Consider the following 15,045-nt stretch of genomic DNA (forward strand, 5'->3'; position numbering starts at 1 on the left):
AAGCAGCACAGTTGACCCACACACATGTCCCTACCTAGTCTTTTCTGTCTCTAAAACATGGCAGGGGGAAGAATAAGGATAAATCATCGTTCTGCTGTAAGTTTTCTGCACCTCTCTGCCCCAGGAGGCTTCTGGCAACTTTATCGATATCTTTCCCCTGAGAGGCAGTGTTGTATTTGACAGGCGAGCATCTTGCTCTCTCCCTCTCTGAGAAATAGTCATGGCCCTTTTTGGGCACAAACCTTTTATTTACTCCTAAATTCTAGGATGCCAAGGAGACATACAGCCAGGGAAGGAGTGGGAAGGGACAGCTTGACCCAGGCTTGCCCCGGATTCTGTCTCCAGGGCCCCCTTTTCCTCCGACTTCCAGGCGCACCAGGGCAGCCCCGCCTTGGCTCACTCCTTCCCACTAACTTTACTAGGGAGCCAAAGCAGCCCACCTAGGCTCTCTCTTTTTACTTCCTCCTCCCTAAGTCTTTTCTTTGCTTCACAGTCCACAGAAGCAATAACTGCCTACCCCTCAATGTAAAAGAAAAAAAACAGTACTTTTAAAACTGAAGCAGCCCTGGCTGGTGTGTCTCAGTAGTTGAGTGCCAACCTGCAAATCAAAGGGTCACCGGCTCAATTCCCAGGCTAAAGCGAGTGCCTGGGTCGTGGGCCAGGTCCCCAGTAGCGGGGCATGAAAAAGGCAACCACGCATTGTTTCTCTCCCTTTCTTTCTCCTTCCCTCCCCTTCTCTAAAAAAAGAAATACATAAAATCTTTAAAAAAAAAGAGGCTGAAGGTTGCCGGAGACTGATATGTCCTCTCCCTCTTCTCCAGCCTCATTGCAGTTGTCAAGGTAACGAGACGATAAAACAGCTCACTTTTGAGCACTGTGTGTATCTGCCAACAGGGTAAAGAACTGCTTCTGAAAGGTATCATAAATTGATTAATCTAAAGAATGCTAATTAATTACTTTTGGTTATCACTAAAAATTGAAAATCCTAATCAAGTTGGCAGAAAAAAATGGTTTTGGTAATAAAAAATAAATTATAAAACTGAAACTGGGTTAGTGATTTCTATATGAGTTAAAAGGGACTAGGAATGTTGCAGGAGGATTGCATGCATTGAAGAGGGTCCGTGCAAGTCGAAAGACGATTGTGTAGAGCAAAGAAGCAAAAGAGAAGGAATTGAGGAGGTAAAAAAAGGTGAGAAAGGACAAAGGAAGAGACATACAGAAAGAAAGGACATTGGAGTAGAAAACTCAAGAAGGGAAGTGGAAACAAGGAAAACTAGGAATAACTAAGAAGAGGAAAGGCACATAGATAAATGGCAAAGATAATTTTAACAACAGATGAAAAAGCCAAGAGCTCCCTTTGATTTTCCAAAGCCAATTGTTATTACCCAACAGAAACCCCAGGTACAATTAGACAGTGGAAAACAAATTAATTGATTCAAATGTTATTACAGAAAACAAAATCCTTAATTAATTGTAACCACTGATTTATGACCTAACTTGGAATGATGTACAAATAGTTCTCTCCCACGGCTACACAATAAATAAAAAGCAACATATAACAGGAGTTGCTAGGGTTTATACTGATGAGCTAGTCATCATGCTCAATGTCTCATATACCAACCAGGGGGTCTAGCGGTCAGTCAGGGCTAATAATGTAAACACCTACCACCAACAAAAGGAAGGAGCACAAGCAGAGGGCATGGAAGTTCCCTTTGAAATCTCCCCCATGGAAAGAGTAAGGGAAAGGGAAAGGAGGTTTCCCTTGAGAACAGAGACAGAGACGCACCAGGGTCCTCTGAAACAAGGTTTCTTCAGCCTGAAATGTTCAGGTTACACAGTAAAGTGAACTATTCTGAAAACCCTCCAGCCAGCCAGGGTTGGGTTACACTGTCAGGCTAACTATTCTGGAAACCCAGTGTCTGAGAGGGGATGCCTTTACAATTTCATAAAACTGTTCCCCTCTGGGGCTGCCAGCACACTTTTCCAAGATCTACCAATTAGTAAGCTCCTTCTCATTGGTCGAAGGAAGATAGGGACAAACACTCTCACCCCCTGGAAGGATTCGTCATAATGGAGATGTCTGTTCTGATACCCAGGGCCCCGAGCCCTCAGGTTATGACCCCAGGACACTGGGCTCTCTACCCTTCTTTTCTCCTTCCAGATGGGGGCTGGATTCCTTGTCTCTTCATCTCTCCATAATTAGAATAGCTTAGCTACCATAAACTGGCTCCAGAGCTAACAAACTAAACCTTAAATGAAGCCATGAGGAGACCACCCTAATCTCTGTCCCCCTCTCCTGACAGAATAGCTCCACAGCCTCCATGCTCTGACACTCCAGAGTTTTCTCTGGCAGTCCCAGCTTCAGTGAAAGCTGTTAACACGCTCCACTGCACAGTAAAGAACAAAGCAAATTCAACCATCGTTCAGTGAGAATCTTTTAAGTGTCAGACACTGCACTACAACCTGGAAACAAAAAGAGAAATACAACCTAGCGAGTCACTAAAAAAGAAGCTCCTTATAACTTTTCCAAACTCCCTACCTGCCCACATTTAAAATGGATTCTGAATCCTTCGGACTATAATTGCCTACATCCAAAATACAAACAGAGGCTAAGATTATGCTTGTTTGTAGGGCTTTGACTATTTAACGAGGCTTCCATAGAAATCTGCCTGCCAGCCATTTGCCTTTCCCTGACCATTGTTCCCGAGCACTAAAACACGGTCATCTTTTTTTAACCTGTGCTTTTGACCTTACATAGTTTGTCTTTGCTTAGGTTTCTTTTTTTAGCAGCTCCCTTTCTGGTTCTTAAGAACATCAGATTCCTAGCCAGCACAGCAAAGGCATCTCACATATCTGTACCATTCTCAGGAATCAGGACATTCAGTCTCAGCAGCAGCTCCTTGACCATCTCCCGTCCTGGGAAGCCTCCCGCTCAGCCCCCTGGTTGAGAGGCACCCCTCTCCGGGATGCCTGTGCACTCGCCCGAGCAGGGCTCCAGAAAGTATAATTGTCGCTACATTCAGTTACTGCCCTGAGTAGAAATGAAATCAGAAAAGTTGGGAATTCATGCTGCCTGTCACTACCAGAACCAGTAGACACAAGGATTGAATCTTTATGGGCACTTTATTCAGATGCTGGCAATCTGAGAGGACATCAGGTAATGTACCCTCAAAAACCGCTTTAACATCTCATCTCAAGCTAGAAGAAAAGGGTCAGTAAGGGGCTTGGAACAAAGGTTAATCAAATAAGAACTGCAGTGGTGATTTTCCTCATATTGCTTTACCTGATGATCAACAATTCTTTATCTGCATCAAGGGCATTCCCTCCCTGGTACACAACGGCTCAGACACCATCCCTGTCAGACCACTTGCTGACCCCCTGGACACAAAAGTTGAATTGCTTGTTAGCCTCCTGCAGTTACTAGGTCACATATTTCAGTTCTTGGAATAACAGCTGTCTACATGCATTAATCACTTAAGCCTATCAACTGTAACTACTGCTAAAATCTTTAACTCTTCAGTTCCCCTATCAGAATTCTAGGGTGATGACCAAGGAGAGAAAGTCTGGTCCCACCCACTCATTAATGTGTGCATTGTGAAAACCAAAACTTCTCTAGGCCTCTCCACCAGATAACTAGACACTATTTTACTCTAGTTATCATCAGCATGTTAGGAAGGTATTCCTAACATTCTAATATATAGTTTGAATAGCACTTGACAAGTTTTCAGAGTTCTCATGCATACATTTCCTTATCTGATTTTCACAATCCTATGAGATAGGGCTGAGAGAGAGGAGGTGAAATGTCACTGTTAAAGATGTTTTAGACCCCAGCTCTACTACCATACAAGATGTATAATCTTAGCAAGTTTTCCAACCTCTACGCACCTTGACTTTCTCACCTGGAACATGGATAATAATAGTACCCGTGACTCAGGGCCTTATTCGCAGTAGAATTGTGCGGAATAACAGACATAGTGCCTGTGAAGTCCTTGCATGGTACCTGGTCCATGGTCAGCACTCAGAGCCTCTTTGTTACATTTAATAGATGCCATCATTCCCATCTCACAAGTGATGATCCTGTGGTGGCTCTGCTTCTTAAAGTCACAGAGCTCACAGGCAGATGTGGGCCTGGAAGCCAAGTTTTCATTCTTTCTGCCTCTGGGTTCCCAGTGATGGTTTTAAAGCCCAGCTGAGAGCTGTGGTGCCCATTCTTCCCCACAAATACCCTGAGGTCAGGATGAATGGAATCAAGGAGAGTCAGTCAGCCGTGCACAGGCAAGATGATCCCTAGGCAATCAGCCTCTCTCCGAGCAGCTGACTGCAGATAAAGAGCCCTGTAGGGAATCATGAGAGCCTGAGGGAAACGTCCTAAACTCTCAGCAGGGCTGGAGCCTCTATGACAGTCAGGCTGTAACCGAACAAACAAATCTGGGAAGACTCTGGATGTTTATGCTCATAATTCCCTAGTTCCCTAATAAGAGATAGTTATTCTGAATGACAAGATGCTTACTAAGACTTGTAATATAAGTTGTAAGTCTACATTAATATAAGCTACTTTGCCCAACATCAAGAATTTTTCAGTGAGAATTTCAGGAATAAAGGAAATCTTTCCAGCCAAAGTAGATAAAAATAGAAAGAATACACACACACACACACACACACACACACACACTCTGTTATGGTTTATACAAAGCATTCTGCTCATATAAACCGGGCCAGAACAGAGTCTTCTTAAAGCCTCCATTATACCAGAAGATACTGAAAGCAAAGAGATTTACATAAAGTAAGTGAGACATGCCAGACTTCCTCCCCTTGGACCAAAACAAACACAAGAAAAAAAAATTTGCTAGGATGACTGAAAAGCAGAGAAAGGCCCTGGCAATGGATTTCCTCTTCAAAAAGGATGTTTGTTTAATCTGTTCATCCCAATCAAACCTAATTATTCCAATCATTTTGAAATGTCCTGAAGAATTCTCTGACATTAGGACATTCAAAGGTATCTGCGTATTTGCAAACAAAGTCCCACAACTTCAGAACACTCCCAGGAATCAAACCTCTGCCCTGACTAGAGTCAGCTTCCTCTGTTTCCCCCACTAGCATAAGTATGGCTCTGCTCTGTGATAGAAAATTTCTTCTCTGATGAGACCAAACTAGTTTGACACCTCATATTTGGAGCTGACACCAGGCCTAGAATCTGTTTCTCTTTTTCAGAATGAGTTTTAGAACCTTCATTTTCAGGTCCCTGATTTCCCACAAGGTATTATAACAATCAGCCAAAGGGTTCAGAAGAAAATTGCTGAGAAAATAATAACAAAATTTTTAAAATTTCTAACTTGGTCTTCCATCATAGACATTCAACATTACCCCACGAATGTATGTCAGGGTCGTGTACAAAGGAACCTACTTCTTTTTCCTGAAATGACAGAAAACTGGACCACCCAGTTAACAGACTGCATTCACTCTAAGAGCTTCGTCTAGTGCAATGGTCTTACTTGGCACTGTCTTCACTGCAGTTTGAGTTGCTAGCATCCACTGTTGCCTTCTGGCCGAAAGCTTCCTCTGTAACGTCCAGCCAGGTCTGGTTCTTAAACTTAATTGTTATTCTTTTGGCCCAAAAGAGAATGCAGGGAATTCCATCCTTGGAGACATTAGCTGGACTATCATGGCTGAATGCGTTCCAAGGTTCTTTTTCTAAATGCGCTTGTCTGCTCAGATTGTAGTTCAGGGCCTAATGAAAAGAGAGAGAGAGAGAGAGAGAGAGAGAGCGCGCGCGCGGAGGAGAAAGAGAGCACGCACAATTTGTTTCCATGGTACAACAGGCATTTCGGAAGTCAAAGAGCTAATTCACAGTCTGCTGAAACCCTAACCTCTCTAGCTCTGAAGTTCACGCTATTGTGGGGCAAGGAGAGGAGTGAACCAGACCATAACAACGTAATAGGTATACCTGAAAGGTGCATAAGCCGAGGTCCACAAATCACCAAAAATGGAAAAGATTAAATTTAAAAAATAAAAACTTTGCAAATAACATTATCAACATAGACTTTAGAAAGTCACTGTGCTGGGGGAGAACGCGGGGATGAACAGGTCTTCGGGCCTTGCGACTGTCACTCTGGAGGGTGCTGTAATGCTGAACAGACGGCATCATACACTTGTTAAGGCCCTTAGGTTGTCCCACACAAAGAGTGAATTTTAATGTAGACTGTGGACTTTAATAATGATTTATCAGCCCTGGCTGGCGTAGCTCAGTGGATTGAGCACGGGCTGGGAACCAAAGTGTCCCAGGTTCGATTCCCAGCCAGGGTACATTCCTGGGTTGCAGGCCATAACCCCCAGCAACCGCACATTGATGTTTCTCTCTCTCTCTCTCTCTCTCTCTCTCTCTCTGCTCTCTCTCTCCCTCTCCCTTCCCTCTCTAAAAAATAATAAAATAAATAAAATCTTTAAAAAATAAAAAAATAAGAATAAAAATAAATGATTTATCAATATTGGCTTATCAGTTTTAACAAAAGAACCACACTAATGAAAACTGTTAAATATAGGAGAAATTGGAGAGGAGAGGAATTGAGGAGGAATATGGGAACCTTCTGTACTTTTTGTCAATTTTCTGTAAACCTAAAACTTTAAAAAATTCACCATGCCATATGATACTAATGGCAGTACTCTCATCAGAAAATGACATCATAAGAACCCAGATAACACAGGACTTTAAATAAAGAAGTTAATAAGCTAAAGAAAACAAGAGGTTTTTAGAAAGCAAGCACAGTTCTCCAGACCATTGCATCCAGCAGAACAACCTGCAATATTGGGTATGTTCTGTGTCTGCACCGCCCGGTGGCTGCTGTGGCCGAGACACACTGGAGATGTGGCCAGTGCAACTAAGGTGCTTAATTGTTCTATTTCACTTAGCATTATTTCATTCGAATTTAAGTTTAAATGTCACATGTGGCTAGTGGCTACCGTCACGGACAGTGCCAGCTCTAGGTCATTTAATGCTCGTGAACTAGCAAACTAGTTTCTCACATCATTCTACTTCTTATGAAACCTTTGCTGATTTCTAAGAAGCCTAAGATAATGCACTTTAGCGCCTGAATTTGGAGGTCACAAAGGCAGGTCTATATGTCAAAGAAGATCCACTTATCTAGATCAACCATTCCATACCAATTACTCCAGGGTAAGTACAAATAAAAGAGAATTAACAGGCAGCGCCAACCCAAGCTTGCCTGTAACCAAAGATGAAACGATGCTATAGTGATCCTGTCTGGAAAGCAGCAAAAGTCACACTAAATATTGCAATGAAAATATATAAGAAAAGAGAAACCTAACTATTATATTACTATAATATACTTCCCCAACATTCAAACAAGAATTTTATTTATTAATAGGATTACTTACATTTTCAAAGTGGCTCTGACCTGATTAAAATGTGTTTAAAATGTATAAGCTATAATCTAGTTTCCTAACACAGCTATACCTGTGTGATTGGTTTTGTGAAATTCTGGATTGGCTCCATATTTCCATGACTCAGTGGATCTGTCAAACAAATGGGTACAGAGGTTAAATGTTATTAGTGATTTATTCATGTAATTCAGTGACAGTAAAATGCTCAGCACTGTGAAACATACCAGGCGTGAGCCTCCTTTGCTCACCATTTAGAATACACTAGTTTAAAAGAGTTTCACACGAGAGACCCCCGGTGCCAGCACCAGTGTGCAGGGAAGGCCATCACGGACAAGACACTTCCTCACAACCTAAGGAATCAATCACAAGGCAGTCATAGGTCTTACCACTCTTTGTAACCCCTTCCTTGTTTGAGGATGGTTGAGAGCTGAAACAAGAAAAAATTGAAATTAAAAGATGCTGAACAAATACCTACATTTTGAGATTTTATATGAAGTTTTAAGTACATTTCAGTTAGAAGAGCAGAACCTTAGCTTGCCAAAACTGCCCACTCTTTATATGTTCTTCAAAGAAATAAAGCATAACAAAATATAAGAAAAAATAAGAAATTTTGTACTACATTGTACTGTTAACATATTAAAGGGAAATATTCAACCCTTTTTATTAAAAAGACTCAATTGCACAAACAAGGTATCTTTGAACATTATGAAGAGATAAATTATAATATATATCCTTCTTGTTTTCACTCTAAATATGGACCCCATATGATTTCCTTTTTATAAAATTTAAAAACAGATTGTTAAAAACATTCATTTTTGGAAAATGCAATTTTATAAATATTTATATACTTATATATAAATATATCACAAATATTTTCCATGTTATTACATATTTTTCTCACATAATGTTGAATTCTATATGGTATTATATCATACAAGTGCACCATTTTACCAAATTCCTATTAAATATTTAAGATGTTTACAATTAATAAACAACACTACATTGAACACTACTGTGGATCATTTGTTCATACCCCTGAGAAGTTCCTGTGGATACATTCCTAGGAGTACTATTGTTAAGTTATAAGATGTATGCATCTTTGTATTATGAAATATTGCAAACATACACAAATTTAAAAAGAAAAATATGGCACGCACACCCAAGTACCTGTCCCCATCCTCCAGTGCCAATAATTATCAAGTCATAACCAATCTTGTTTCACCTATGAATTCACCCACTTGCCCTCTTTGGTAGTATTTTGAAGAAAATATCAGAAATCATTTTATTTAAGTATATATTTTTAAAAGATAAGAACTTTCTAGCCCTGGCTGGCATAGCTCAGTGGATTGAGCGTGGGCTGCGAACCAAAGCATCGCAGGTTCAATTCCCAGTCAGGGCACATGCCTAGGTTGCAGGCCACAGCCCCCAGCAACCGCACATTGATGTTTCTCTCTCTCTTTCTCCCTCCCTTCCCTTTCTAAAAATAAATAAATCAAGTCTAAAAAAGTTGTTTAAAAAAATTTAAAAAGATAAGAACCTTCTAAAATAGCAGCCAATTGTATCTAGAAAGCATTAATAATTAACATTAAATATCCTGCCAGTGTTTAAATCTCCAATTGTATCACAAATGTCATAAATTTTTTTGTTTTATTGTATATTTTAAACGTTTCATAAGTTGTAACTATAGTGTATGAGAACGCAGATCAAACCATATACCTAGCAATTCCTGTGCATCACCTACATGCATTGCCAGCATATAAACTCATAATATTGTTACAATTAGAAAAACATGTATACCACATCACCTGAGCTATATGCAAAACATAATTTTAGCCAAAGAATTATTAAGTCTTTTTCACAGTAAAGTGCTTCAGAATTAATTATGTGGGACCAATTACAAAGTAAATGCACCATTCGCTTGTAACATAATCTTTATTATCTAATGAGAATTTCTGAAGATGACAAATTGGTTGGTAACCATGATGTCTATTAATTGTTGTTAATACATTCATGAATGCATAAAATTATGTTTTCACTTTACCAACTTTATTGAGGCACAGTCCAAGTACAATAAACCAGATCCATTCAATGTGTACAATTAGATGTACTTGGGCATCCACATAGACCCAGGACACCCGCCACAGTGAAGAGACATCCCACACGTTTCCCCACCCACTTCTGCCCTGGAGAGATGTTCCCTCCACCCTCAGCCCAGGCAACTACAGACTTGCTTTCTGCCACTTTACATTTAGTTTGCATTTTCCAATATTAGAGACAGAATCATATAACATTCTTTAGAGCTTGGCTTCTTTCAGTCTTAACATAATGACTGAAATTCATTAATGTTGTTAAATGTATCAACATTTCATTCTTTTTTATTACTAAGAAGTATTTCATTTTATGGGTAGGCCACATTTTGTTTGTATGTGCATCCCCTGATGGACACTTAATTTATGATGTTTCCAGTCTGGGGCTATTACAAATAAAGATGTAAGAGCTGCCAGGTACAGGGGCTTATGTGGAATATGTTTTCTAACTCAAAAGTAGAATGGCTACCATATAATAGACATTCACTTGAAAAAAATAAAACTTCCCAATCAACTTCAGTGTATGAGCTTTCATGTGGCTCCATATTCTTGTAACATTTGGTAGTCAGTCTGTTTAATTTTAGCCATTCTATATTGCTCCCTGACAAGCCAGTTACTATCCTATAATTGCTGTACAAAGGAAAAATTGTTGTACAGTAACTGGTTTGTCAGGGGCCAGTATATAGTCACATTGATGCAAGCACAGATTTGACTGAGAGTAGTAATGCAGCTACACTGGAGGGTGACGGGGATGAAGGAAAGTTGAGGGCAGTGTAGAAGACAGAAACTTTGTCCATAAACACAGAAAGTAGTTACTCACTGTCTAAAATGCATAAATGGAGAAATTGTCTACACATATTTAAATCACCTACACATACTATTTAAGCATTGTGGCAGTATGGGATGCTATGATTGTTCCCAACTCCCTGGAAACAATCGCAGAGATGTATATATCCCTGCCCTCGGTCAGACAGCTTTCAGCGCCTCCCTGCAGGTGAAGAGTATTTCCTGCTCCAGCATCAGACTAGGCTACATGTCTTGGTTGGGCCAATGGAATACGAGTGGAAGCAAGAGTGTACCAGTTCTGCAGCAACTTTAAGAGTAGTTGCCTGTGTCTGCATATGTCTGCCACCTCTTGCCCTTTTCCTTCTGCCTTAATAACAGCATACCCAAATAGGGGTGGCTCTTTCAGCCTGGGTCTTGGAGTGGGAAGACATGGGACATGGAACTGAAGCAGGGCCATGCCAGCCCACCTGTAGCTGTCAACACGCAACATGTGCACATGCAAGAAACAAATGTTTGGGTTGTTTGTTGCTAGAGAAAAGTGACTAAGCAGGGGGCCATTTTTTCTATAATTTATTATGTGTCTTGGTAGTATTTGAACTTTTAAAAACCATGTACATGCATTACTTTGATAAATTTTTCTAATTTATTCTATTTAAAAAGATGCCTTCTTTTAAAATTTTATTTGTTAGCATTCTAATTTATACAAAGTCTCTTGTGAGTAGGATTAGCATGAATCAGTCCTCTGATCCCAATCATTTCTAGGAATACTAAGCAAGTTAATTTCCTGAGCAGCAAAAGTAAGGCTCGGATCAAAGTAATCATGTAACTACAATAGAAATATACTCGAGCCAAAGATCTCTATCTACCTAAACTCCCAACTCTGTAGTGCAAGTTAAAAAGTAACTGAACATTTGAAAGAAGCACTAATGCCCAGAAAAAACATCTTAAGGAGCCCAAACTTTTCTAACATCACTATACACAATAGATTTTTTTAAATTTCTTTAATTCAAAAATCATATTTCATGATCCATGGTTAAGTATTCAAGTTTAAAACATCTTAATGAATAGCCCTGGCTGGTGTGGCTCAGTGGATTGAGCATGGGTCTGTGAACCAAAAGGTCACTGGTCTGATACCCAGTTAGGGCAAAAGCCTGGGTTGCAGGCCAGGTCCCTTGTGAGGGGCAACTGCACATGGATTTTTTTTCCTCTCTTTCTCCTTCCCTTCCCTTGTCTTTAAAAAGAAATAAATAAAATATTTAAAATATCTTAATGAGTAAAAAACAAAAGTATGAGATATATTTTACCTAAATAAGATAAAAATTTATCAAGTCATTTGGAAATATCTATTTAGCAGAAGAGTTTAATAAATGTTTATTGAATAAAAGTATATGAATGAATGAATGAATGAGCTACCATATCATTGACATGCTTGACTTGAGACTTTACTTCCCTAAATTAAAAATTTCCATGCATTTACTAATGCAAAGCTTTTAGCAGATATCGTAGGTTTATTTTCATTTCAATAAATCTATGGTCATTAACACACAATAATGCTGCTATACTTCTTTTTTAAAAAACTATGATTTAGATAGGCTTTACCCGTACCCACAAGCCTGAATTAATGAGGTTTTATGGGAAGCCATTATCTCAACTGAAGACAAAATATATACACACATTTTTTGTATCATTACATAATCTCTAAACTAAAGTAGGAACCAAAAAAATTACCTGTGGGAATAAACTGAGAAACACTAGCTTAAAAATAATTAAACCTACATCTTTGGCAAAGTATTCAGACCCCTTTCCAGTAAAAGGGATCTCTGTCACATCTGAAAAGTAATCAAGGGCTCTAGACTTGTCACGGCCAGTGCCATAGTTCTGAGGTACCCGGTGTCCCAGCATGCATCTCCGGAGCATGCCATGACGAAAGTGGAGGGAGCAGCCCTTTCACAGTTCTGCGGGGGATGAAGACCGCATTCCCACCACAGACTACAAGGCCCTGAAAGACCTCAGCCTCCTCGCTGTGCTCAACTCATTTTACTTCTGCTCTGTGCTCCAGCTACACTAGCATGCTTTAGTTCAGTTCCCCAAATGCGTCCTTCTCCCTCTTTCCACATAGAAACTTAGCACCTACAGCTCCCTCCACCTGAAATGTTCCCCATTCTCCTATCCCCCCTACCTCCTAGTTATTTCCTTCCTATCCTCCAGATCACACATTAAATATCACCTTTCCAATGTCCCTAACTCCTCAGGCTACTTCAGATCCCCCTGTTATATGCTTTCATAGCCTCCCATACTTTGCTTTCACAGCATGTTTTGCAGTTTATTTGTAATAATATCATTCATTAATGAGCACCTCCCCTACTAGATTTAAAGCTCCCTGAAGGCAGAGACTATATCTGTTTTGCTCACCATTGTAGACCCAGTGCCTAGCAAAGCTCCCAGCTATTTAAAAACACCAAGTATTAAAAAATACGTGTTTCATCTATGAATGAACTAATAAATTAATGAACAAACTCTGAAAGTAAAGTGGACATGAGAGATCACACAGGATCCTGTGTGAGGGGGAAAAGATTTCCTTTTTGTGCAAGCACAAACACAAACTGAAGAAGGAACATGCAAGGGAGAGTGAGGACCCTTACTCTTCCTAGCTTAGGAAACATATAGTACACTCACATGTTATATACAAAATACAACATCCTTCCTAGAGACTTAAGAACCTTAAATGCCACATAGAGTGGAAAAATATTTTTAATCTCAGATCCATAATTTGAAAGAACATTCACAAAACAGCAGCTGTTGCCTTCTTCATAATAAAATAATGTGCCATGTCATTAGACTCATACAATCATTGATTTATGTGATTTCTAGGGTTCTTTCTGAAGCTACGATTATTTAAAAACCCATTAACCCTGCTTCAGAAACAGAAATGGGATTTTTATAGTTCTTGGTGTCCATTTACTGGTGTAACAATATACAAATCAGTCATTTCTCTGTAAACCAGGTCAGGAAACACTGCTAAGGAATATAGGTCACTTATTATTAGAAAGTGAACCTAAGGGAAGTATACTAATTGATTTGGAAACAATGAGGGAAAACAAATTTTAAAATGTTTGTGCTTATAGTTTTTATCAGCTGGTGACTTAAGAATTCTTTAATTCTTAAAGTTTGGCAGTACAAGTTTGGCAGATCATCCTGCTGGCCTCTGTCCTTTGTGTTTATGCCAAATTCCCTGATGCACTCATTTAAGTGGCATATAGTGAGTAACTAAGAGATATAAGTTCATTGCTATTCAGGCTCTGAATATTATTCCTTATATAGAAAAATCTCTATGTGCTCCCTTAAATAGTATGAAAAGAAGCCAAAAGGACAAAGAAAACAGAAATAGAAATTTTGCTTGTTAATTTTAAATAGTGTGTACTCTACACAATTACCATCTCCTACCAGTTAAAATTATTTAACACATTTTTTTTTTAATTTCTGAGGCTTAAAATTTTTCCTTACTCTCTTCTCACATAATAATGGCAGGAAAAACTGTGGAAGTAAAATTTGCTTGTAAGTATAAAAGAAACCTGAACAGTGATTTGAATCATTTTCTCATAGATATGTGCTTGGGTACATAACACAGATATCTCTTGGGTATTTTGAACAAATAACTCTTCCCTCTTATAATAAAGATTTTGTCTTTATCTCTTATTTATAAACTCTAGTTCAATGATTTTAGTGGCTGCTGAATTATCTAATTTTATTTTGTATTGTAAACAAAGGCATCTATGCAACAATATTTTAAAATATATAGCAGCACCAATTTCACACTTGCACTTAAATTCACAGATATGTTACATTAAAAGATATGCAATTACTCACCTTACATTCTTCCTGGCAAATATTTGATCCAAAGTTAGTGAAAATCCCATAGATAAAAAAATAAGTGAAAAACTAAACAAGATTTTTCTTCCCATCAAGAAATAAATCCGTTTCTTCAAACCAAGCACATCTGTTAATTCATAAATGCAAACAGAGCAGAGATAGTACTTTTCCTACCATGTGACTGACAACATACTCAACCAATGAAAGGCAGCTTTCCCAGGATGTATTGTGTGGGGGAGGGTAAAGGGAGGAGCCTGCTACTGCTTAATTTGGAGTACAGAGTGAAACCAATGGGTCTATTTAAGTTGTCTGATTACTCATCTCAATGAAAGATTATTAGGAAGCAGATTTTTAGAAAAAGCTTCAAAAAGCTCTTTTTAGAAATTGGCATTGTTTTGATACTCTTAACTCAATAAGAATTTCATATAATTTTGTAGGAAGCAATTAAATTCCCCTAAAAAAACCCCAAGAACTATACATTATTATACACATTTTTCAGGTGAATAAAAGAATAAAAATCCTGAAACTTACCTAATTTTACTTATGTGTCCTAGTTCACACTTCCCTCCTGCACTCATCACTCCCCATCTGCTGAGAAGCATGAAATGAAATAGTGAAGAACACTGCCGTCAGAGTCAGACAGCCCCTGAGGGCAATCCCAGCTCCAGCTCTGACCAGCTATCGGATATTAGGCAAGTTACATTTCTTCCTGAGTCTAGTTTCCCCATCTGCAGAGAGGGAACAAAAGCACTTAACTCAAAGAATCATTGTGAAGATTAAATGAGGTCCTAAATAGCCAAATCTATCTTGAGAAAGAAGAGCAAAGTTGAAGGCATCCACTTTCTGATTTCAAAACACATTAAAACGCTAGAGTAATTAGAACAGTACAGTACTGGCATAAAGA

The 15,045-nt window shown here is 39.0% G+C and overlaps 1 protein-coding gene across 1 annotated transcript in view; it reads right to left on the reverse strand.

The window, feature by feature from the left end:
• The window catches only part of LOC123824529 (V-type proton ATPase subunit S1-like protein), a 30,676-nt gene extending 16,443 nt beyond the window's left edge, over positions 1-14,233 (reverse strand). The window contains exons 1-4 of the mRNA XM_045847725.1: positions 14,139-14,233; positions 7,785-7,825; positions 7,472-7,530; positions 5,493-5,728 (exon numbers count right to left, since the gene is read on the reverse strand). Of these exons, the coding sequence (XP_045703681.1) occupies positions 5,493-5,728; positions 7,472-7,530; positions 7,785-7,825; positions 14,139-14,233 (431 nt within the window). The remainder of the gene's footprint in view (positions 1-5,492; positions 5,729-7,471; positions 7,531-7,784; positions 7,826-14,138) is intronic.
• Between the last annotated feature and the right edge of the window lie 812 nt (positions 14,234-15,045).

The sequence above is a fragment of the Phyllostomus hastatus genome, unplaced genomic scaffold, assembly GCF_019186645.2.
Source record: "Phyllostomus hastatus isolate PE091 unplaced genomic scaffold, TTU_PhHast_1.1 phas_contig_58, whole genome shotgun sequence".
In the NCBI taxonomy this organism is placed as follows: Eukaryota; Metazoa; Chordata; class Mammalia; order Chiroptera; family Phyllostomidae; genus Phyllostomus; species Phyllostomus hastatus.